Source organism: Trifolium pratense, linkage group LG2, assembly GCF_020283565.1.
Source record: "Trifolium pratense cultivar HEN17-A07 linkage group LG2, ARS_RC_1.1, whole genome shotgun sequence".
NCBI lineage: Eukaryota > Viridiplantae > Streptophyta > Magnoliopsida > Fabales > Fabaceae > Trifolium > Trifolium pratense.
The window spans coordinates 46,173,398-46,199,749 of NC_060060.1; the positions used below are offsets into that span (position 1 = coordinate 46,173,398).

Sequence of the window (26,352 nt, forward strand, 5' to 3'; positions counted from 1 at the left end):
TATTTGCCCTTAAAAACTTGAATTCGATTACATTGAAAGAAGAAAAAAAACCCTGAGTACAAATAATTGTCATTTTGTAGCAATGCTGGTAGGAACAAACTCTAGTTGATTTACCTCCGTTTTTCTATATATAATGAGGTAGTCTTTGAGCCTGTTTAACAAAGCTTAATAATTTTAATTTGTAGTGGAACCTTCTCATAACTAGAAAAACTATACATTTCTACATTTTTATTGTCTTTTATATCAAGGTTGTTTGATATATACACGACATAAAAATGAATGAAGAGAATCAAGGCTTTTCTTAGCTGCTAACAGCAATTACAAACTAGTACAAGATCTTGTGACTGGAACCTTTCAGCTTCTTGACTTTCCAATGCATTTTACCTAATACAACATTATGGAATTCATTTGCTGAAAAATGAACCAATCTTATGAATCCAACCCCATCTATTAAGTAGCAGCACTCTTCAAGTGTTCGTCGTGTATCAGTCTATCTGGATTGAGATAGTTATTTGTCTCATGATCGACTTCATAGGATGAAAGCAGCTTCTTCTGCATGAAATACGAAGCATCTTCATCAGTCATCAGGGAAAGGGCAGATACATATGTAGAGTCTTTATCGCAAATATTAGTGACAATTTTTAAACTAATGAAGTTAATATGCTAAACGATCATACAAACACGACAATAGAAATACTAGTATTTTAAAAATAATAATTTGATATGTCTTTCTCTCTCGTACTGAAACTATACTGGAGATGAATCCACAGCCCATACTATGTGGGTTTTGTTGTGTGCGTGTATGTGTGTGTGTGTGTGTCTTAAGCTAGCTACCAAATGCATTCATTATACCAAATAAACATTAAATTCAGAACCTTCATACTGTGAAGTCAAAGAATTGATGCTAGTGACTAGTGAGTTTTGTGTTTCTTCAGGGATTTCAGCTCAAGTTGCATAAGAATGGATATGACAAATAGTAGGATAAGAAGCAAAATGTCGAAGACAAGGTGGATGCCTTGTAGTATATTAAGAACCATGACAACATAAAACATAAGTACCCAGAAAACTACGACTAAGACACTAAGGTTTACCTTGCCAAAGGAAACCTGTTTTAGAAAATTAAGCACCACTAGCCAAATTGTGTCCAATAAGTGGTTAATAAATAGCATTGATACTTATTTCTAGGGGAGATTGCACTCACCTCGTCTGAGGTATACTGAAATGACGCATCACCTCCCCTCGGGTCTACTTAAATTATACACCCCCCTATAATTTTACAAAATAGATGGGAGTTGAGTGCAATTTATCATTATTTATACATCAAAATTAATTTCAGTGTAGAGGATAAAGTTACAGATTAGATGATGTCTTGAGATAGCACTACCAAAAATCATACTTTAATTCAGACTGAAAAGTAAAACAAAAAAATGACCTAATAATTTTATACCATAATAAACTCTTATTTATGGTGCTTCTACAAGGGTCTAATACAGGCATATACTCATCGAGACTAGAAAGATATTTTTTAACAATCTAAAGATCAGTGGCACGGTACTTACATGATCCTCAAAATCTGGGCTAGTTAAATTGATAGACAGATTTCTCATCAACAAAAGCACCTAAAAGAGCCAACATAACACAATTGTTAGTACTTTTTAATAGTCACAAAATTCATTTACACAATTAACACAAAACACATTTACAAATTCATCTAAAGATCATTTACTGTCATTTCAAAAAGTAGTTATGAAGCATTGACACAAATACATGACACAACACGGCGCTGGCATGTAGATACTAGTTATAATTTGAGAAAATGTAGGTGATTGAACAGATACACATGTGTTGGTGTCGACACAAACGTGTGTCATATACCGGACACACTTTCAATCTAAAGTGTCGGTGCTGAACAGAAAGTAACTATTATCAGTTGAAAGCATTTAAAAAAATAATTGATCAGCTGATCAGAATAACAATACCGTCTCAACATCTATACGGTCCATTTGTTTAAGTTTCTGTAGATGCTCAGTTGCCTCTGGGTCAAATACACTGCCAATGAAGTTGTACACTTGAGAAAAATCTGGAAGAACTGCATTAGAAATAAATAAAAATCATTAAAATGCTAATTAATTTATCAAGAATATAGTATATATAAGAGTTAACAATATGGTAAAAAGGAACTAGTATTATGAGAAAACAGAAAGAAAAAGTATTTAGCGGGAGCCTGCCTGTCATGATAAAACACAAGAGATCATGACTTCCAGGGAGGGATAACAAATGCACGAAATGTAGCTATCCAAAGATAAAACACATTTGCATGAAATGTAGCTATCCAAAGATAGAACACATTTGCATGAAATGTAGCTATCCAAAAATAGAAATTCACGAAACATAATATTTGTATTATCATTATTAGTGGAACATAATATTTGTATTATCATTATTAGTGGAACGTGGTGGAATTCAAATAAAAGCTCAATAGACATATCTTTTGACCTTGAAGTTAAATCACAGATCGAGTAAATATTTTGGTGTACAAGATCATAGATTTTGGGCCTAACTCAACTCCACAAAACTGACTTTGTGAGTCCACAACTGCCCAAAACCTTCCTTCACACTCAAAACTGAACATCTAAGGCATGGACTGATGTTAGTGAAACAATAAATATTTTAAAACACAATCTGACATCCAAGACTAGACATTTAGAGCATGGAAAAATGGGGGTGGAATAACAAAGATCTTGGCACAATAAGAGGTCTAAGACACGCTTTGATTACATTTTGGACTTATAGCCTAACTCAACCTACAAAATTGGCTTGTCATTGTCAAAGTCTGTAAAAGCCATTTTTAGGCCAAATTTCTAGCCAATGTTGGTGGATAAGGCAGGCCTGAACGGGTCTACAAAAGATTTTGATATGTTTTTAGTCTATCTTAACCTTACAAAATCAGCTAAATGGTGAGAATTCCCCATTTTTAATTTTTTATAAGCATTGCCTAGCGCATGTCTCTGGTCGATGTGAGACTACTTTTCGAAACTCGGGATTGAACATCTGATACGACTAATGTGGCTAGCATAACAGAGATCTCAACACTTGTCAAAAAAGATGGGTGAATTCAATTACTAGTAAGAACCCACATGACATAGCTTTTGTATAAGAAATTGGGGGAACAGCAAAACATACATGGTTATATAACATAACTTTGTTGTGCATACATGAAACCACAAACGAAAGTCAACTGAAATTGTAAAGGTAAATCATTAAAGCCTTGCCTCTCAGTGGAAGGATTTTATTCCCTTGACTATTAGATTCACCAACAGGCCACACTTTAGGAGTACTTTCACTGCTACTGCAAGAATTATTTACTGTTGGCACTGCAATAGACATGACATTGCAAGCACAAGAAAGTAGTCAGTATTTTCTTTTGGGGGTTACAAGTTTCTAATATCTTGAATAAACTATGTCAATTATTTTCATAGAAAAAGATTTGGAAGAAAAATCTGAACTCCAGAAATTGTAGCATTAAATACCTTGCAATAAATTGGTATTTTGTAACGGGTGGTTTGACCATGAAGACACCACAGTGTTCATAATAGGAGTTTCAAGCATTGGTGTGGATTCATGCTTCAGTATAAATCCAGGTTCAAGCAAAGCCGATGAAGATTGAATAGATCCTGGTACTTGTGGAAGTACAGGAGCTGTCAAATATCAAATACAAATCATTAGAAAGAACTGCAATTATAATATTTCACAGAAATAAATATGGTGAAAGATAATTACCACTTTTGGAAGCTTTTTGAGGATATGGATGCGCAGCTTTTCTTTTAGGCCTGGGTGGAGGAAGATGTTCATTTGCTCCACTCTTCTGAACCTTCAGAAAGTATTTCTGTGCGTGGCTACGTATCTACATAGTCAGCAGAGAGCATTGTTTTAGTCCTTCTTAACATAATGTGTGCATACCACATTGAAACATCGAAAATAATACCACAACACAAGCCCAAAACGCAAACATTCATATACATTCATATCTTTCAAGTCATCTCCACTGTTGACACTCAATCATTTGCAAGCCGAATCATTTGACAACTTTAGTGGACACTTAATCAATAAATAACATAAAATATTTTTGTAACATGTTTGTGGAAAAAATACTAATATTGTTACCTGCAATTGATGTCTTCTGTTTGACATGATCTAATTCTTGTCAGAGGTTTTACTTGTTAGTATATACAATATTGCATAATTAGAGTAATTAAGAGCGGAGGATGGTATAGTTAGAAATTAGTTAGTAAGTTTATAAGTTTGTTACGTGGTTGTTAAAAAGTTGTTATTTGGTTATTCTGAGAAAGTTTTTATGTAGCCCTCAATTGGTAGAGAGGAGGATGGCTTTGAATAATCAAATTGTGACTAGAGAAAGCTCTAGCGAAAGGAGAGTGCTTCTTTAGGGTAGTATTGAGCGCGAGGTTATATCTTAATTGTATACCTTTAGTATCATCTCTTTCAATCCTATTAGCTATCCTTGTACTCTCATATTTATACATGATACTCTCTAACTTATCAAATTACTAACCATCTAACTTCCTTAACAAATTCTCTATTCTATATATTGACATTATCCAGTTGGGACATTTCCCATCATTCACACATGGGTGAGCACTCACAGAACAAGGGAGCTGAAAGCGGGCAATTCAACTGTGCAAAATCTCATGACTTTTGTACGGTCAACTGTGCAAAGGAGGTTTTGATTGAACTGGTAACTATAGCATTCGGGGGACGCTTACAGAATTTTAAGTTTTTTAACAACTACAACCTATTCACCATGAGGACAAAGTGAAATTCTACGGAGGGATAGATAATCCCTAGTGAGCGAGTTAGTCAGTAGAGGAGTTAAGGAGATAATTATGAAAACAGGGAATGTTAGCTATAGAAAAAAGAAGAGTGAGAAAGACGCGTTGTCACTCGAGAGAGTTCGGAAAGTATCAGCATAAAAAGTATAGACTCTCAATATTCTGCAATTTATACTATAATCAGGAACTCATATCATACCTTAATGAATTTTAAAATGAATCAGATAACCATAACCAACAAAAACCTTATCACTAGTAAAAAATCAGGATAAAAGCTTATGTTTTTTATGGACCAGTGGTCGAAAAAACCATTCCTACTAGAGCAATGGGGTATGATATGTCAAGGAGGGTGACATGAGAAAACAATGAGAATATGGGAAAAGATATGACTTTTGACATGTACTTTCCAACATGCTTTGGTTCCATCCATGGGATAAATTTGAAATCAACATAACCAATTAATCAAGTTACAAGAATGATCATGGGTTTTCTCCTACTCCTACCTTTTTTAAAGAAAAATTAACATGGAACATTATATATCACATGAACTCATACTTATCAGTGAAAACCCATTTTTCTTCCCATGGCTCTGTTTACTTCCCTCCCAAAACACTGAACAAAAAATTGTAAAAGAAAATGAGAAGAGGGAATACTTACATGTTGCAAACTAAAACAAAAGGTCTAGAGTCTACACTTAACTCATTAAATATAATGATGCACTTCTGGTAAAGATTTTAATTCCCATTTGAAATTACCTGTATAACGGTCTTTGATCCAATAAATGCTTCAATCTTTTTCCAGTCACGGTCAAACCTGGATACAGAAATAAAGGAACAAATAAATTTGAGGATAATACAAAATGGCACGCCAAGAACAAAAAGGATAGGAAGAGCCACATTCAGCATTAATTTGAAACACTATTTCATTTAACGAAAGCAATTAGTTTTGACCTTTTAATGAAGCCATGAAAGCCCTCTACCAAAAGAATGCAATGATTTACAGCACTCTCTCAAGTTATCGTGATAAATAAAGTAAATCAATTATAATTCAATGTGTATATGGTTAGAAAAAAGTGCATATATTTTCAAGAGAGGTCGTGAAGGTTGAGATGAAGTTTTTATCGACACGACATCTACATTTATTACTAGAAAGTGTTGTGTTTCCGGCTCTCTTTGGTGCCTACAGACGTTTCAAAGAAGTTCTATTACTGAGAGGCAAAGAGATACACAGCGTTGCATTTTATAGCCAATTTGGCTTACTTGTCTCCTCTTATTACTTTTCAGGAGGGAGGGATTCTCAATTTTCGTAGATGTATTTTCTATTTTTTATTTTGATCATATTTTCTTCTACAAAAAAGGAAAAAAAAATCTTCCTAAGAATGACACATAAAATTATAGTAAGAAGTATCCAGATAACATGGCTTCAGGTCATTTTGTGTTGTATAATGGAAGATTAATAATATATTTACTATGTTACTACAATTCCAAATCCCATGTATACAAGATACACATTTTCAACATATAAACATTCTAAGTAATCTGAATCTCCATAACATTCTGAATGTTGCTATAGATTAATTAGTCAATCCTTTTATTTTTAGATGTTTTCCAAATATAAACTTTATCTAGATGCCATAATCAATACAACTAGGTCCAATTATACCTAGTCCCCCTTGTTCATTTATTTTCATAATGTAAAACAAGTTTTTCTTTCTAATTAAAAGTGGAAATATCAAAATGAAAATAGTATATAATTCAAAACAGCCAACTCCAACTTGACCTAGTGTCACCGAGATAGGGGAAGGTACTTCTGGTCATCTGGGAAACAGGAAACCATTTACAACTGTTCAAACATACACTATAAGTATCCCAATGATTCCATTTGAAATGGAATAGAATTTACAGGTTGCTCGAATACAGTTTTAAGTGCCATTCTAGTACTAGTATAAAGCCAATGATAATTTCCCCATTGCTTTTCTTTAACAACTGAAAATCAACCTCTCAATCCTTATTCTATAACTTGTCCAATTGATATCTCAAATTCATCTCTTTGAACATGGCATACACACGACACAGAGTTTGAACCAAAAGTTGTATTCAAATTGAGACCATAATAACAAAATAAATATGTAAACTTACAAAAAAGAACAAGTAACCATCTCTAAATCATTTTTTATACTCTCTGACAAAACAACTCACACATCTTCATCCTTTCTAATAAGAAACTATGCTATCATTGACATTAGCAAACTACTTTGGTTCCTAGAGGAAAGGGGGGGGGGGGGGGGGGGGGGGGGGGGGGGGGGGTGGGGGTAATTCAGAGTTCAGTCGCAAGGTAAGTAAAATCCGGTGTTCCCACCAGAAATTGAACTCGGATTCTCCCGAACAATTCGTCCTGTGGGAATTCATTAATCACTTGGGCCCAATGTTTTGGTTTAAAACCAAGCATTTCCTTCACTATTGTTTCACTCTATTAACTAAGCATTAAAAAAATTCAAACTTCACCCTTACCCATTTACCTTTTCCACTGTAACATCTTCAAATTCATAAAAAAAAAATCCCCAATTCAAAAACCCTAATTCCACACCTTTGCACCAATTCACCACCTAAAACTCACAAAACTATTACTGAACACTCACAACCACACACTCATACTACACTAACCAAATTCTCAACTAAAACACTACAATTCAATACCAAAATTTCCATTTGCAAAAAAAAAAAAAAGTAATAAAAATGTGAAAGAAAAAAAAGAAGTGAAAACATTACAGTTGAAGAGCTTCAAGGAACTTGTCATGTTCAGGTTCAGTCCAATTCTCTCTAGACTTAGTTATAGTATATGGTTTGCGAATTTTCTTGGAGGCATCATCGGAAGAGTTGGCGGCGGCGGAAACGGAAGCGAAGGGGCCGAAACCGGGTAGAGCCGTGGGATTCGGATCCAAGCAGAAACCTTCGGGCGGGTTCGGGTTTTTGGATACCATTGGAAGATTTTAGAGAGAGAAAGTGGGTGACAATTACGGGTTTTTTGGGGAGAGAGAGAGAGAGATGTTAAGGTCGTTGTGTTGTTGATGTAATGTAATGCGATTTGGTGTTTGGTGCGAGATTTGACCAATGGTTGAATGCCACGATGTATATTACAAGAGATGTTAGGTTTTTTTTTTAGGGTCATGTTAACATGTGCACCAAGGGCACATGTTAAGATTCTATATATAGAAAATTGCATTTAATGTTAGAAAAAAATTTAATATTTAAAAAGTTAAATGCACAAATTTCAATATATTATTTCTACTTTTGATTCCTTAACATGTGTCTTTGGTGCACATGTTAACATTTTCCTCTTTTTTATATAAGTAGAGAAAGTTGGGTGTTTGTTTGCAGCTGGTATCTTATACGTATGCTAACTAGTGTTATTGAGCTACTTCCTCCGATTATATAACTAAAATTTGATTTTTTAGATCTATCGAAAATTTAATGTATTTAGTTAATAATATAATCTCTTTTTCTATAAAAAAAAATATAGACTCTTTCCACAGCAAACAGAGCTAAGATTGTGTTTGGACGAGAGATTTTAATGAGGGAAAGTAATGTTTCGAGGGAATTAAAATAATTTGAGTTAAAATTCATTGTTTGGATAATAATTTAAAGGATATGTGAAATTCCAAGAATTTTGAAAATGATTTTTTCCTTCAAAAAATGAGGAATTTTAAAGTCACACCTAATTAGACAGAATTGACAATTCTCTTGTGTTTCTAATTTGATTAAAATATAGTAATATTATTAAAATTTGAAAAAAATAAATTGGCCGAAAACCTAAAATCGACTATAACCCCTAAAATCAGTCGAAAACCCAAAAAATCGGCCGAAAAACCTAAAATCAGCCAAAAATCCTAAAATTGACTATAAATCATAAAATCGGCCGAAAAATCTAAAATCGGACAAAAATTCAAAATCCAAACACACTCTAAATGTTAACAGCTTATCCCAAGGAGAACAGACCAGATATATTACTTTTTTTCAATGAATCTAGAAAATCAAATTTTATTTATATACGAAATCAGAGTAGTACTAGTTAAAGAAGTAATACAATAATATAGCATTGGAGATTGTGCAACTTATTTTTTCAAAATATAAGTACACTTTTCCAATACAAAAATTATCTTTTTTAGTATCTTAACATTTGGATTAATTTTTGGATTTGTCATTTTTATTCACCCCACGGTAAATAGATTGTGTTGCACTGTTGTTTTGGTCGTAACTATTGTCGGATAATTTCTCTTGTGCAAATGTAAAAACATCTTTTGGTTGAGATTGTTAGAATACATTTAGTGATGATCATTAAATATATGCAAATTTGTTCTATACATGCCCTACTATTGTGTGTGCATGAACGAGAAGGTTTTGAATCTTTCATTTCTAGGGTCATTTTCTCAAAAATGTTTAATCTATTATTAGCTTTTGATTTTAATTGGTTCATATAAAATTAATCTTCACTTAGAGTTTTTATAAAATTTTACGGTGCTTACTTTTATTGCCCATTTTTTAGTTGACGGTTGGATATGCAGATGATAGTCTTTGTTGTTAAACCAATGTATATTATTAAACGATTTTTTTAATCAATTAAATGATTGTTTTTAAGATATATATGTTTAATGTATGCATGTTCGTGCTTAGTGTGTGTATGTGCGCACATGCATGCTAAAATAAACAAATTATATAATAATATCATCGACTATATAAGTATCCAAATGACACAATTAAGTGATTAACAAAAACAAAACAAAGGAACCACTCCAATACACCATTATATGAAAATTGAAGATCACATTTTCCTCCACAAAAAGTTTCAAAATATCAACTATTTTTTAATCAGGAAAACAAAAATAAAAAGCACTTATATTGCACGAGATGGACCCAATAGTGGATTCTGATCCGTTGATTGAAAGGAAAAGCGACCAAAAACAGTGGGAAAACACGCTTTTGGGAGGATAAGTGTGTCTTGGGTAGTTGTTGATGTACATTGTAATTATGAAGATACCGACATGTACAAACACAAAACAGGGAATCAACCAAGGAAAATATCTTCTTTCTACCAGAGGAATTTCTTGAGGTTGAGCTTGAGTTGCTTCCAGTTAAGCATTCAGCGGAGTAGAAAGAGTCTCTGACACATACAAAAACTATTCTTTTGACAACTGAGATAGACAATCAAAGAAATCTTCTGAAAGAAGAAGAAGATAGAGTTTCTACGTCAAAAAAAATCTTCCCAGCTCTGTTCCGTGAGCGGTATAGCAAAAAACCCCACAACAAAGGAAGAACATAGTAAGTTGAAAAACTCTACCACCCTAGGAAGAGACGACAATTGAGAGTGATGGGTTGGGATGGAGTGAAGAGGAGAGTGAGACATTGAGGAGAGTCCGGTAGGTTCTGTAAATCGATCAACTTTGTCTTGGTAAACCCAATACCTTATCTTTTTAGCTTTGAATCCAACAACAACCTTATAACATCATCGTGATACTGACCAACATTAGAACCTGAAGTTAAAGACGATACAAAGGATATGAAGAGGGAGTATAGTAGGCTGAGAAAAAAAGAAATTGAACGCAGCTTCAACGGGACATTTGGAAAGAAATTTCTGTCTTTTAGTTTGAGGTGGAGGAGATGAAGTTGATTTTGAGCTCCCAATCTTCAAAAATATTCTTCTACAGTAACTTCAAAATGTGTGTGTATGTGTGTGCGCACATGCATGCTAAAATAAAAAATTTATTTAATTAATTTATTAACTTTTTTCTCATCAATCCATATATTAAACTTGAAAATTTATTTAGAATAAAATATTTTAAATTTTTTTATAAAATATTGTTAACATAAAAGTGATATTATTGTGTTTTTTTTTTAAAGTAATCAACATTCATTAAAAACGTAAATATTAAAGAAACAAAGTACAATGAGGGGGACAACAACCAAAACCCTCGTCGAATCTAAAATTTGGCAAATCACTCCTATTTCTAAAGAAATCAGCACTAATCTCATTAGGAAAACAAGACGAAGCCCGACCGGACCGGCCCGAAATTGGCCGGGCCGCCCGTTTTGACAGCTCTAATAGTACCAATGATTTTTTTTAGTAACAACAAAAATCTTTTATTAACAAACTCAGTATAACATAAGACACATTTTTTTAGCAGCAAAATTTTTTTATTAACAAACTGACCATAACACAAGGCACGTGTCTGCCTGACCCGCTAGTTATCAATAACAAGGGTCATGTTAACTTGTGCCCTAAGGGCACATGTTAAGCTACATAAAAATAGAAATATAGCATTTAATGATATAAAGAATTTAATGTTTAGATAATTAAATACACCACAAGTTCAATAAATTTTTTCCACATTTATCTAATTTATTTATTGATGAGAAAAATTATTCCGTTGCTTAAAAAAAACTGTTTTTGAATGCACATCCGTGTTGATTTATTTATTTTTGATATTGAAGTCTGATATTATAAAAAAGAGTAAAAGAGAAAATTTATTTAGAATAAATTCACGAAATTGATGTTAGTCTTCGCCAGCCTAAGCTTGCTATTTTGGAATAGCCAAGACTCATTTTTGGATTGGACCGTGTCACCCAAACAAAATATGGTTGCGTGGTCCATATATACCATGGACACGCAGACCGTCAGATTTCACTAGTGCGATAATCCGCCTAAACCTGTCTCCCGTGACAGTGTCTAATAGAAGGTTCTAGGTCTTCGAACCTATAATATGTCGGAGTATGTGCATGTACTACCATTCCCTAGGTCAACCATTCAAACGGTGGAAATTTAATGATCCAAAACAACCTTACAATTTAAATCTCGAAAAAGGATAAATTGAAAATAAATCTTCTAAAAAATAAATAAATAAAAATTAAATTAAGAATTATAATTTTGTTTCCTTTATCGTCGCTGATGATAATAGACTTTAATATTATCCATTACAAAAATATTTCCCTAAAAAAAATAAAATTATATATACCAAATACTTACAAAATAACATTTATATTTATATATTTAGTCAAAAAAAACATTTATATTTATATATATACCAAATACGTACGAATTAAGCGCATCATTCTTCCCAGCCGAAAACACCTTCAGGTACTGTGTTCTTTCATGCACTCATCTTTGTATGTTTTTGTATTTCTGTTTTATGATTTTTGCCATGAAATTAAAATAGTACTACAATTCAATTCTTTATGAATTAATCCTACCACTTGTTTTTCTGCAGTATACTTTTGCTCAACTTTAGATTGAAAAGAAAGTTTTTATTATTTCATCACTATTTTATAAGGTAAGCATGTTGATTGCCTTGAATTTGTTTGTGTTTTTGCCTATTAAGCACGAATAAGACACGGACACGACACTGATGATAAATTGAGTAAATATCATTCATGGTAATCGTAAGTGTCAATGCCGAATTAGTGTTGAACACTAGTGTGCTTTGAAGCACGGATTCCGTCATAGATACTTGACACGATATGGACACGTCGACACCGCTAATGTATGTAAAATACACATGATACCAACACCGCTACATATTTTTTAAAGATCCAAATTGATAATCTAAATATATACATGTGCATCTAAGTTGAACAATTTATTTCCTTAAAAATTAAAACAATATATAGAGTATAATCAGCTTTGTAGTTAATTGATAGCAACAATTCTACAAAAGCTAGCAGAAACATGGAAACATATTCAAGAAACCATTCAACAGATCCATTCATGAAAAATTTCCCTTCTTGCCAGAATCTCAACAGTCCCATGTCTATTTTGAATCACTCCATGATATGCATCAACCTAAGCCTTTAAAAATACACACATGTAGTATTATTACCATCATAATATAGCATCATCCAATATAACTAAATAAAAGTCACACCCTGCATCATATATACTGTCAAACTATGAAACACTGACACGAGACTGACACCGAAACATAAGTACCGATAATGATTTAAGAAAATAGAAGGGAGTAACATGTGTTGAAGTCGTATCAGTGTCAGACACCGGTCACAACTGTCATAGAACAGAACATCAGTAGGTATGTTTGATCTCATATCCAGCTTTTAATAAGAAAATCGTCCCTCTATTCGGAATATGTTCAGTAGGATCATCAACAATTATCTGCACGTGTATTATACCGAATGCGGTTATTGGAATTCTATCCACCATAGCTCCTAAAAATCTATGTTGCACCGCCACTTTAGATTCAAAGATGTCCGAGATGCGACACTGACACATGTAGTTACATTCAATCACTTCTTTTTTCTTAAATTGTTACCACTGTCGACATGTACATCAATGCTGTGTCTGGTGTCCGTGTCTGTTTTACCGCTTCATAACTGTTTTACCGCTTCATAACTAAAAGCTGCACTTGACAGATCCATATTTCTCTTCTTCAGTGAACTATTTGTCCGTCTTGTTATCTCTATATGGTCAGTCAGGCACCCTGTTACAAATTTTAGCAGGTGGCATCTATTAGGAACACAAAAATTAGATTGTAAAGAAAAACACTTTCAAGGGTTTCACCTTCACAATAGAGAATACTATTCACAATTACAATATTCAAAGATGGTCTCTTTATAACCCTCAATTAACTAACTACTCTAACAACTCATAACTATTTTAACTACTCCGAGTTCCGTTTATTCAATATCCTAACAATACGCCCTCCTCAAAACAACCTTGTCCTCGAGGTTGACATAATAGATAATTGGCTCAATGGCTTCTCTTTTCCCTTTAACATAATCTTCAAAAATGAAGTGTTACCACCTTGCAGCTTGCTCCATTTAGAGTGTTGCCTCCAGTATTCCACAAATGTAACTCTCCTTTTTAATGTTGTCACTTGTATTCCAAGGACGAAGACCTATTCATAATACCAAGCATATAAATCTCCCTCATAAACACCCTCATCATAATTATCATACTCAAGCTACAAATGATTAGGTTCCTCCTTTCTTCTTTGTTCGACAAAGGTCCAACAACACAGTCACCACCATGGGATCACACGGCTCTATCTTAACACCAAGCATATATAAATCTGCCTCATAAACAACTGCACAAGAAGGTGTTTGCAGTAAGTGCAAACTTAGTTTGGAACTTCCTCACTAGCTTTAATCCATTTGGCAGAAAACTCAGTCACTCTATACATAATTGGTGCTTCTATTCAAGACTCATATCCATCCCTATTATAGGGATCCTTTGCCGTAGGCCTGATTTACTTCAACGGCAACACCAAACGAATTTGCCAAGATGATGATCTGCCCATCAGAAGGTCTTGCGTCAAGGGTGATGCGCGAACATGATCAGCTTGTCATCAGAAAATGGTGTGCGTCGGAGAAGGAAAGAACAAAGATGATAAACACGCCGGAGGGACTTGCAGTGGCGATGCGTACACACGGAAAACAGCGAGTAAACCAGAACGGTCCACATTGAGGATAACACTCTATGAAACACTGTCACTTCGACCCCAGTAAAAAATTTCAAAAAATTGAGTTAATTGAACGTAAGAGGAGTACTAGGGTCACACCCTCTAACACACTCCTTTAAACACACTCCAACCAATTAAGGCCACATCATCCATTTTTTTATTTCTTACCTTGTAACCGGTTGAGCAAGTTGGATAGTTATCTTGTCTTTTTTCTTTTTAATATTTTATTATTTAAATTGTAAATTTTTCATCTTCCACATTCATGCTTTTCAAATTGCAGCCTTGTTATCATGTAAACTTTTGTCTTCCACTCTCACGATGAACAAAAGCACATCAGCAACAACAATCAACTAAAATTTTAGAAAAACAACATTGGAAACAAAACACCAGACACGCAACCGAACAGCAGACCGGCCGAAGAGTTATACAAATCATCTTAGAAAAAAACTAGGGAAAACTAATATATTCTTAAAAATCTTATTCGAATTGAATTTGAATATCGATCAAATATTCTGATCGATCCTTTCGTAATCTAATGCAAATCCTGCATCCATAACAACTGTATATTATTTATTACTCCATATACCTTATGAATCTATTTTATGAAGGGTTAATTTTTTTCATCCATATTTGTTGGTCAATGAATTTCATAATAATCAAAACAAAAACTATTATAGAAGTACCAGACAATATTATAATGTGACATTTATGTGATTTATTAAATATAATATTTTAAAAATGTGACTATTTTGCTGCTAACTTTGAATGTTAGATATGACTGCAGAATATATTGTAGATAAACAACCTATGATGAAGACATCAATGCATAGAGAAAGTGAACAAGAAGTAGATATAATTAGTACCTTGCCTGATTCTATTGTAACACACATCATGGAATTCTTGGTGACTAAAGAAGCTGTACATACCAGCATTTTGTCCAAGAGATGGAAGCACCTTTGGAAATCGCTCGCTATTTTGATAATTAACAGTAATCAATTTGACAAGGCTGAATTTTTCAAGAAATTTGTGCTCAAGGTTTTGCAACACCGCGATTACTCTAGTGCCTTGCGTAAAATTGTAGTCAAGCATAACGGGCATATTCACTTTCATATTTTGGCCAAAATAATCAATTATGCAGTATCATACGAAGTGGAGCAATTCAAACTCGACACATTCCTTCGTAATGATGTACGTAATATGTTGCTTTTTCACCCCTTGTTTTACCTTCGGTCTCTAAAACGTCTTGATGTGTCACTCCGTAAATCTGGTTGGATAGCTCAACTTCCGGTAACTCTAGACCTTCCACAATTAGTATATTGTCACTTACGACATTTTTCCTTTACTTCAAGTGATGATAAAGATTTTTCCAATCCCTTCTTAAATTGTAAGAAGCTTCGTACTTTAGTCATCGACAATTGCAATCTAAGTAACGGGAAAATCCTTTGTTTGGTTAGTGATAAACTTGTTAATCTAACCATCCGGTTCTGCTTTTATTTTTATAACCCTTTCAAAGTTACAATATATGCCCCTAATCTAGAAGCATTTACTTTCGCGGGACGTCTGAATTCTACCAATAATCATGAAATCTTTGAGCATAACTTGGATTTTATCGGAGAAGCAAACATCGACGTTTTGTGCCATTCATCTATACCCGGGGTTGAAGAGACCTTGAAGAATTGGTTCAGAAGGATCAGTAATGTACACTCATTGTCACTTTGCTTGCAAACTCTTGAGGTATACTTGAAATTATTAGTATATTTTTTCAATTAAATTTTTTTTTGAACAAGATTTTTTTAATTAATTAATCATATTTACTTTAAATATTTGTTATTAAATGTGTGTCTTAACATTTGATGTGCATGCAGGGTCTTTCTCACATTCCTGATTTTCCCTATATAGAATCAATGGGATTTAGTAAATTGAAGTCAGTGATTGTTAGACGGTTTGCTGAAACAGTGCCTCTACCAAAAGGTGTATTGGACTACTTACTTCAAGATTCTCCACTTGCAGAACGTAGAATCATTCAAGGTAATAATATTAATCATATGTTTGGTATCACGACAGTGCATATCAAAATTACGGTGATCCATCATGATTTTATTTATTGGTTTCACAACCAGTATCCGGTTCACTGAACCGCTTAATCTGATTTGAGGGTCTGTTCCAGCAACAAGTTGCGGGAGATCGAACCTTTGTCATTTCTACCAAACTTATGCATAACAAAGTCTAGCGTTGTTCAGCCTATTTCCGCCCTACTTACGAATTATGCCCTTCAATGCTCACTTATATTTTTTCGTTTCATCGGCTTAAATTGGAACTTACCAATTTTTCATTTTTCTTTGTTCAACTACATAGGAGAGCCGTTGTACTCCGAGACTTATGATTTAACGTAAAAATCATTCGTTACAATTTGCAAAGCATATTTCTTCTTTGAGGGGTAAATTATATCTTGAAGAAGCATATTTGTCGGCAACATGTTTACCGTGAAGCTAATCAAGTGGCTGATCACACTATTTCTTTAGAAATGTTTAATTCATCTTGGAGAATTCAGGTTGTATTACATTATTTAGAGATTTATAGTTTGCTTTGAGTCTTATGCTCCTTTTATTTTTTATCAGTCCCTAAACTATTAAAATACTTCAATTTAATAAACTATTTTGTGTATTTGGGCAAGGAAGTCCGAAACTTTGTGTTTGGAAAACTATAATAAGTTGTGATTATAGTGAACTCTCTTAGACATGCAAGGGGGACTGTACTACTTTCGTTTGTGAGAGGAACCGGTACAAAAACTTTGTGTTTTTCTTCTCTCCTCTCTCTCTCTTTGTTTGTAGAACACACAAATAATTTTAGAAAAGCAAAGCACAATTCTATATAAATTTCTACCTACTTTAATTTAATTTCACTTATATTTTAACAATATTGTATAACAAATTTCTACCTACTTTAATTTATTCTATATAAATTTTTTACCTAAGTATAATAATCACTAACAACAGGATAATTAGTAATCATTGATTAATATAAAAAACATACGGGAAAAGTATTTGTCAGTGATACAAAAAACAATTTGGCTAAAAAAACTATTATGTTGAACATGAATATGAATGTAAAATTAATATACAAGATTATGTCCGGTGGAATATCAGTTACTTTCTACTGATGACATTGGTTGGGTTTACAATTACTGAAACCTGATAACCAGTGGAATTTTACGGAATCCATATATAAAGAGATACATAGTTTTGGTCGGACTTTTCACAATACCAACAATATCCTTGATTTTTTTAGTAGCAATAAAAATATTTTATTAACAAACTCACCATAACATAAGACATATATATTTTTTTTTGGCAGTAAAAATATTTTATTAACAAACTCACCAGAACATAAGGCATATCTTTTTTTAATTGGACATAAGTTAGAGCGCTTGCCTGGCCCGCTAGTAATAATAAGTTAAATATATTAATTTGAGTGCTCTTTTTTTTTTGTGAAACTGGTTCGAGGGTGAGTTCTGGCATCAAGTGGTTCTAGCCCCCTTCCGGTCGTAGTTGAGGGGGATCGAACCGTGGTCCTCCCTACCAAGTTTAGCGCCAATCACCATTGAACCAACTAACGATTGATATAATGCTTTGTGTACAACATTTAACGATATTACTAAATCATATTGGTCAACTTTTTTTTTTTGTTTATAACTCTCTGGTTCCTAGGGAAAGGGGTCTAAGTAGTCCAAAATTCGGCTGCGAGGTAAGTAAAGTCTGACCAAGAAATTGTTCCATCCAGGAATAGAACCCGGGTTCTCCCGAAATCCGTCCTTTTTGGTGAAACTCATTAACCACATGAGCTCAGTGACTTGTGTTGAGTTTTTGTATGTTGACTACATTTTGCAAAAACATATTTTAGCCAAGTGTTGAGACATATGTGCATACATCAAGTGTTGAGACAGATGTACATACATATGGAACTACACCTGTGTAGTCTGAATGCGCGCCAGCTAGCGTTATATTTTTATATGCAATCTTTCGAAGATTTGCTTGAAGAATTGTTTCGTGCTTACTTATACAACAAGGTGCACATGGTTTATTAGTCTTCAGAAGGCGGCTGTATTAGGTTACTTGGACCTTAAATATTATATAAAATTAAGGAATCAAAGATTTAATTTTTTTATAATATAACCTCTGAAGGTTTTCTTGGAGCAGAAGATTAATGGTTCAAGGCCCACGAAGGTTCTGCTATATAAAGGGTGCTGCTAACCCTGTTTTAGTAACCAAAACCGAAGCTGAAACAAAATAACAAAGATGTAGTTTTTTAGGGTTTCGTGTATTTGAGCCACTCTTTAGGAGAATTGGTGTAAGTGAACCACTCGGGTTGTGAGATTGTCACTATGTCCTCACTCAGAAACCTGTAGGTAATGAGTTGAGTATTGTACTAGAAGGAAGCTTGTAAGCAACTCCAAATTGTGAACTTAGTCAAGGGTGTTGGCTAGGTATTTGTCATGGAAGTTTGTCTTCTTGTTTATTCATAATTGTTCTGTTGATCCAATCGCTGTCTGTGATTGAATAGGGAGTTTTGGAGGACATTGTCTAGTTGACATGATACTTAATTATGGCCGGCGCAAGCTCCTCTTTCTAAACATAGTTAGAGTGACATGAGCGGACTCTGGATTTTTTCTCTTTACTAACCGACTCTAAATTTCTTATAAGGTAAAAGTTAAATTTGTTATTAAATCTAAAAATAATAATAATAATATATGGGTAAGCCACTAGGTTTGGTCTAGTGGTGAGGAATTTGGGTAGTACGTTATAGATCATGGGTTCGATCCCCAGCTCATTGTAAACAAAATAAAAAGTAAAAAAAAAATAAAAATAAAAATATATGTAACATGAGACAATGAACTTCCAATTGTTTCCATTATTTTACTAGTTAAATTTGGATGTAGGATTTTTTATTGAAGAGAATCTAAATTCATGGTAAACCACTCATATATATATATATATATATATATATATATATATATATATATATATATATATATATATATATATATATATATATATATATATATATATATGAGTCAGGATCCGTTGACACCAACTAGTTTGACACCAAATGTTACACCTCTCAATAACGTTTTAACCGATATAAATTTTATAAAATCCACCGTTGGATTGAAAGTTTACATCATATAGATCATTTGTGTAAAATTTCAGACAAATCCAAAATCATTTGATATGCTATTGAGACACATAAAGATTAACGGCATTTAAAAAAATACAAAAACCGTTAATTTTGATGTATCTCAATAACATATCAAATGATTTTGGATTTATTTGAAATTTTACACAAATGATCTATATGATGTAAACTTTCAATCCAACGGTGGATTTTATAAAATTTATATCGGTTAAAACGTTATTGAGAGGTGTAACATTTGGTGTCAAACTAGTTGGTGTCAACGGATCCTGACTCTATATATATATATATATAAGGAAAAAAATCCATAAAAAAATAAGAAAATACAACATTCTCTCTTAATATTTTAACATATGACACATCCAACAGGATCTTGTTCCACACTTGCAATAGAGGAATATTGAGTGTATTGAGGTTGTTGCATTTGATAATAATAAAGTGGATAAGTTTCAAGTAATTTAATTTGATCTTTGTTCACATTTGGCTTAGATTCTTCCTTCTTTTTCTCATCTTTTGCAGGTCCAACAGAAACTATTTCAGTATGACACCACTTCCTTAGTTTGCTCACTGCATACACTGGATTAATTTCTCCAATTAAGGTTAATTTTTGGTCTTTCATGTCTACAGAAACTGATTCAATCCCTGCAAAATAATATGTAATACAATTTTAGCAAAAAAAATTAATGATATCTCAATATTATATTATTTAGATTATTTTATATTTATTTCAAAGAGTTTAACAAAACTCATACATTAGTTGTTTCTTTTATTCATAAATTTGTGTGGTCTCTTGATTTGGTTACTCTCACAAAATTGAAAAAAAGATAGAAAGAGAAAAGAATAAAATAATGTGTATTTTTAAATAATTAAATAATATGTATTTTTCTGTGAGTGTGATCAAATATTGTGACCAAACACTTGTGACCATTTAAGTATTTTTTTTTTTGAAAATATATTTACACTAAAGGTACATACCAATTAAATCTATATTCTATTTATATATAATATGTTTTCTCATTTATTGAAATCAAATTTTTTATTTTTTTTATAAGATTATTGAAATCAAATATTGAAACTAGACATAATTGACATTACCTGAAAGGGCAGATCCTGTCTTCATAGCTTTTTGCTTGATTCTATCATCATATAAATCCACCTTCAATACTACTTTCTGTAACAAAAGAGAGCAAAATATTTTAGATTCAATTCAAAGCAAAAAATTAATAGTAAAAAAGGGAATTCCATACTAGTTATGCATCCTTAACTAGTGCCCCGGGGGCACTGTTTAGCATTTTCCTAATAATAATAATAGAATAAAACTAAGAGAAAACTAAGCTTATGATGAAGGAGAAAAGAAATTGATCACACATGAATCTAGTTCTTACCATCATTTTTAGTGAAGCTTAATTATGATGACCAAGTAATCCAAATTGTATAGAATTTGAAGAGGAAAAGAGTGTGAGATGAAGTTGTGAAGTGAAGATGAGATTTGTGCAATATTTAAGTAGTAACAAGTCAACCCTAGTCAAGGAATTGAAAGTAGTGTGGTCCACTTTAATTAATTTTGTTTGTTTCCAAACGCGGCAATGGTACGATGGATGATGTGGTTCTTTCTTTGTATCTTCTTCATTTTTGTCCCCACATCTTTCCTTCTTAGAAAGTGTCTAGTTAGATGAACAATCATTAACATGAATGATAGTAAGCTTCTAGGAAGATCGATGAATGATAACTCATAGGAGTAGCTCATTAAAAAGAATGGAGCAAAACTTAATTAAAAAGTGACAATCTCATAAAAACACACTTTAATTTTCCATCAAAACTAGTAACTTATTCCTGCTAAATCACGAGTTGCGCATGGAGGGGTGTGTCTGTTAAGAAGTATATTTAGACGGATTTGTTTGTATTATGTATTTAAATTAGGAGAATGTTAACATGTGTCTTACGATACATGTTTTGTGTTTTTTTAACATATGTTAAGAAAATAAATGTAAGAATTATTTTTTAGAACTTATGTAATTAACTTTTTAAGCATTATATTTCTTGCATGCAGAATTTATATATTAAAAACATTAACATGTGTCCTTGTATATTAAAATACATTACTTTTATTATTATTATTATTATTATTATTATTATTATTATTATTATTATTATTAATGTTGTATTGAATTTTGTTGTGTTTGTCTTGAATTATTGGGAACAAATAATTATAAAAGTAAATGACGAAAATAAAAGTGTAGAAATAAATTGTTTAGAAATAAAGTTTAAGTCAAGCGCAGTACAACTGAATTTATCTCGTCCAATTCCTAATGTTTTAACATATCAGACATCAATTTTTTTTAGTATATTTTTCTGCACTATTTTCCAGTGAACAATAAAATATACTGCTTTTTTTCCATATATTTATAAATGTATATTCTTATACATATAAAAAATAGTAAAAATCAGCCACTAGGATTCTATCTCTTTTTTGTTTTTTATTTAAATGACATCAGGATTCTCTTCTTAATTCTTACTACATATCAAACATAGTAGAAATCTTGAATATAGAGTGGTTGTTGTACATGATAATAGAATGGATAAGTTTCAAAGGGCTTATCCTCTGACTTTTTCTCCTCTTTTGGTTTTGAAGGTCCAACTGAAACTACTTCAGTATGACAAAACTTTCTTAGCTTAGAAACTGCCTTTACTGGATCAATGTCTCCTAATAATGTCAATTTCTTCTCTTTCATGTCTATTGATATTGATTCAACCCCTGCAAAATTATTACAAAATATAATTTTAGTTTAATTAATAATGAACCATTCATGTTATATGGTGTATGTTTTTACACAAAACACCAATTTGTATTAGCATGCATGTGAAATAAATTATTTGAGCTTATCTTTTTTTTGTCAGGTAGTCTAGTGGTTAGAAAAATTCTACTCTGAACCCTATATATAAAATGCAATGTCCCTACCAACTTAGCTATAAGTTCACAATGACTATTTGAGCTTATCTTGTCTTATCATAAAATAATTTTTCTTATCATAACCCTCCAATTATCAGGAAAATGGACCCATCACAATAGAAATAAGGTTTTTTTTTTTTTGTACAATGAAGTAAGTTAATGTATATGAGAATCACTACCTGAAAGGCTAGATGCTGTCTTCATAACTTTTTGCTTGATTTTATCATTATGAATATCAACCTTCAACACTACATTCTGTTAAAAAGTAAATCAAAGAACTATTAATTAAAGCCAAACATACAATTACTTCCATTATTATTCTAAAATACACGAAATTACTTCATGGATGAAAATAGAGTAAATATATTATATGAGAAAAATAAAGAAATGGATTTCATGATTCTAATTTTGACCTTCATTGTTGTTGAACTTAATTTGTGAGCGCTAAGTAAAAAATGTTGATGTGACAATTGCAAAGGAATAAGAAGAGGGGCTAGTTGATGAAAAAGTTTGAGTAGAGAATTGATGATATGAAGTAAGGAACAGAAATGGCAATTATATATATATAAGGTAGATAGGAGGATATGAAACACTTAGTTAAGACTTAAGTCAACTAAGTCATTTGAAATAATATTGTTTTTTAGTATTAAAATTATTTTAGGATACTTTTTTATTTTTAACCGTGTGAACTGTGAAGTGTGAACCAAGGTTGTCAGAACCGGACCGGTCATCGAACCGGCGAGCTCATCGGTTCAAGGTTCAATTGGTCGGACCGGGTTCAATCGGGGTCGAACCGTTTTTAATTAAATATATATTTTAATTAATATATAAATAAAAATATATGAATAATTGCTCAATATTTCATAATTTCACACATTAAAAAGATAAAATATCACAAGTCAAAATAAAATAAAATTTATAATTCAAACCAAATGAAGAATAGATGAAAAACAAAAATCTTTCCTATTCCTACGACGTCGTTGTTTTGTTTCATTTTTTTTTTAAAAAAAATTTAAAACGACGTCGTTTGCCCTATTTTTTTTTAAAAAAAATTAAAAATCTGCAAAACCGCTTGAACCGCCCGCCCGGTTCACCGGTTCGACCCCGGTTCAAGCGGTTTTTTCCGGTCGGTTTCATATTCGATTTTTGCTCAAAACCGAACCGTTTTCATGACCGATTCACTGTCCGACCGGTCCGACCGGCCGGTCCGGTCCGGTTTTGATAACCTTAGTGTGAACAATAACATTAAAGTTTGAATCAACACATTCACATTCTCACGAAAGTTCCCTAATTAATATAAAAAGTTCCCTAAATTAATACTACAAAAATACTCCTAGGTGTTAGTTAAAAATTAATAGTAAAAAAGGGAATCGGTCAAATGATAAAAGTTTGCAATCATTGTTTAACAGAGTACTACAAAAATACTTCTAGTGTGTTAGTACTGGTAGTTAAAAATTGTTTTCTTCTTGCTTCTTAATTTCAAGTCAAGTATGTACCAAAAGAAAAATCATAATGTACCAAAAAAATTTCAAGTCAAGTCATGTTTGGTTAGGTAGGAAATAATAAAATACAATTAATTGGAAAGAAATGTTGTTGAAATGAAAATATCTGAGGTATCGTCACCGATTCTCTTGTCTTCAGGCGATTATGTTAAAAAAGAAATTTTGTCATTTAGTTATGTTTTAATTATTTTAAAGGGTAGTATTTATTTTTATTTTTTTACAATGAGAGGATCGAACTCAGAATTTATAGCATACTAGTCAAACCTCTCACTACTAGACGAAACCTAGTGACTTATTTTAAAGAGTATTTAAGTAACTATTTTTGCGATTTTGAGCTTTTAAATTAATAAATGCATAACATAAAGATGAAGGGAAATCCATTAAAATGGTAAAAATGGGTAAAATATCATGATTTCCTAGTTTTTATAGTTCTTCCGAATTTGATGAAGTTATAGGAGGCTCCGTCAGTGGCGTAGCTAGTCCGAAAATGACACCAACTAATTTGACAGAAAATATTACACCTCTCAACAACGTTTTAACCGATATAAATTTTATAAAATCCACAGTTTAATTGAAAATTTATATCATATGGGATCATTTGTGCAAAATTTCAGACAAATCTAAAATCATTTGATATGCTATTGCGACATATAAAGATTAACGACATATAAAAAAGACGCAAACCGTTAATTTTGATATATCTCAATAACATATCAAATGATTTTGGATTTGTCTGAAGTTTTACACAAATGATCTATATGATATAAATTTTCAATCCAGCGGTGGATTTTATAAAATTTATATCAGTTAAAACGTTATTGAGAGGTGTAACATTTGGTGTTAAACTAGTTGGTGTCATTTGATCTTCACCATATATTATATATAGATTATTTGTGCTTAATTATATTATATAGTGTTTATAAGATATGAATTTAAATTAAATACCTGAAAGGCTAGATGCTATGTCTTCATAACTTTTTGCTTGATTTTATCATTATGAAAATCAACCTTCAACACTACATTCTGTTAAATAAAAAAAATCCAAGAACTATTAATTAAAGCCCAACATACAATTATATGCTAACTGAGTAAATTAAATTAAATTAGAAAAATAAAAAAAAATGGATTTCATGATTATGATTCTAATTTTAACCATCATTTGTTGTTAAGTAAGATGGTTGGTGTGACAAGTGCAAAGGAATATGAAGAGGGGCAATTATTATTTATAAGGTAGTTATCATAGGTGATATGAAATACGTCAACTAAGACAATTGAAATAGCATTGTTTTATTTATCAAAAATAAAATAAAAATAGCATTGTTTAACTTTAAAAATATTATTATTAGTATATTTTAGGATACTTTATTATTTTAACCGTGTGAACATTAAATTTGAATCAACACATTCTCACACTTTCACGAAAGTTCCCTAATACTGGTAAAAAAGGGAATCGGTCAAATGAAAAGCTTCCAATCATTTTCTAAGTGAATACTACAAAATAAGTGTTATTTAAAATTAGTTTTCTTAACTTGTTTCGTGGCTGCATCTCAAAGTATATGCTACTAGTATCTAACACACGTCTTAGAAAGTCATGTTTAGTTAGCTAGGAAATAGTACTAAAATAAAAGACAAAGGCAAGACGTGACCATTTATGGTATATTAAAAAATATTTAATATAGAAATATTTTTTAAAAAAAGTTGTGCTTTTAACTTTTAAAAGTTATAAAAAAGTAAAACTTTTAAAAGTTATAAATTGTTGTCTTATCGTATGTTTTTAGGACATGCATTAGAAAGACACAATCTAAAAAATACAATTAATTTGATAGAAGTCGTATTAAATTGAAAATTAGTTGTGATATCGGTGATAGATATCGGCCTATACTAGTTTTTTTTAAGCAGACTAGTGGATACTTAACTCCGACCATTTCAATAATATTTCTGGTAGCTACTATTTGAGCTATATTTATGAGACGATTTATACTAATTTTTAATAGTTAATTTTTTTTTCTTCTACAAAGCGACTTTATTAAAGAAGGAACTTTGCCACACACGTTTATGTGTTTCTTGATTATTTCAAATAAGAGTTATGAATGGCGCTTTTGTGGTTTTTAGTTTTTTTTTTTTTTTATAAGCAAAATTGTATTATAAGTGAGTACAAGGGGTACTCAAACCCTTACAATACAAAACAATACATTAATAATTGCTTAAACATAATAAAGGATTAGTGCACCAATCGGAATAAGAATAAACAGACTTAATACCGGCCCGACCACTAAACCAAAACCATGAGATCGCCATGATATTGTCAACCAACTCGGACACATTCGCCACCGCCCCTCGAAAAATAATATTGTTTCTCAATCTCCAAATACTCCAATTAGTACTTAACCAAATCAAGTG

The 26,352-nt window shown here is 32.0% G+C and overlaps 4 protein-coding genes across 8 annotated transcripts; 1 reads left to right on the plus strand and 3 right to left on the minus strand.

The window, feature by feature from the left end:
• On the minus strand, positions 1–7,908 carry LOC123910061 (protein REVEILLE 6-like). 2 transcript variants are annotated; one of them, XR_006810118.1, is made up of 9 exons: positions 7,616–7,902; positions 5,603–5,660; positions 3,781–3,904; positions 3,531–3,698; positions 3,273–3,374; positions 1,980–2,089; positions 1,560–1,619; positions 1,202–1,266; positions 1–552 (listed from the first exon to the last, which is right to left on the minus strand). XR_006810118.1 is itself a non-coding variant. In XM_045961092.1 (8 exons), the coding sequence occupies exons 1-8, from the start codon at positions 7,825–7,827 to the stop codon at positions 451–453; spliced, it is 936 nt and encodes a 311-aa protein (XP_045817048.1). In that variant the 5' UTR covers positions 7,828–7,908; the 3' UTR covers positions 1–450. The 2 variants fall into 2 exon arrangements, 1 of the variants encoding a protein (XP_045817048.1); XM_045961092.1 differs by lacking the exon at positions 1,202–1,266 and having other exon boundaries at positions 7,616–7,908.
• Positions 7,909–11,951: 4,043 nt separating this feature from the next.
• On the plus strand, positions 11,952–17,085 carry LOC123908966 (F-box/FBD/LRR-repeat protein At1g16930-like). 4 transcript variants are annotated; one of them, XM_045959722.1, is made up of 5 exons: positions 11,952–11,975; positions 12,106–12,168; positions 15,095–16,044; positions 16,176–16,338; positions 16,666–17,085. In XM_045959722.1, exons 3-5 carry the CDS (start codon positions 15,118–15,120, stop codon positions 16,701–16,703), a joined length of 1,128 nt encoding a protein of 375 aa, XP_045815678.1. In that variant the 5' UTR covers positions 11,952–11,975; positions 12,106–12,168; positions 15,095–15,117; the 3' UTR covers positions 16,704–17,085. The 4 variants fall into 4 exon arrangements, with proteins under 4 accessions (XP_045815678.1, XP_045815675.1, XP_045815676.1 ...); XM_045959719.1 differs by having other exon boundaries at positions 11,959–11,975; positions 15,083–16,044; XM_045959720.1 differs by lacking the exon at positions 11,952–11,975 and having other exon boundaries at positions 12,079–12,168; positions 15,083–16,044.
• Positions 17,086–19,198: 2,113 nt separating this feature from the next.
• Positions 19,199–20,991, minus strand: LOC123908391 (heavy metal-associated isoprenylated plant protein 39-like). Its single transcript, XM_045959010.1, has 4 exons — positions 20,886–20,991; positions 20,596–20,671; positions 19,780–20,142; positions 19,199–19,306 (listed from the first exon to the last, which is right to left on the minus strand). The coding sequence occupies exons 1-3, from the start codon at positions 20,889–20,891 to the stop codon at positions 19,847–19,849; spliced, it is 378 nt and encodes a 125-aa protein (XP_045814966.1). The 5' UTR covers positions 20,892–20,991; the 3' UTR covers positions 19,199–19,306; positions 19,780–19,846.
• Positions 20,992–21,992: 1,001 nt separating this feature from the next.
• Positions 21,993–22,964, minus strand: LOC123908392 (heavy metal-associated isoprenylated plant protein 39-like). Its single transcript, XM_045959011.1, has 3 exons — positions 22,864–22,964; positions 22,630–22,705; positions 21,993–22,255 (listed from the first exon to the last, which is right to left on the minus strand). The coding sequence occupies exons 1-3, from the start codon at positions 22,867–22,869 to the stop codon at positions 22,023–22,025; spliced, it is 315 nt and encodes a 104-aa protein (XP_045814967.1). The 5' UTR covers positions 22,870–22,964; the 3' UTR covers positions 21,993–22,022.
• Between the last annotated feature and the right edge of the window lie 3,388 nt (positions 22,965–26,352).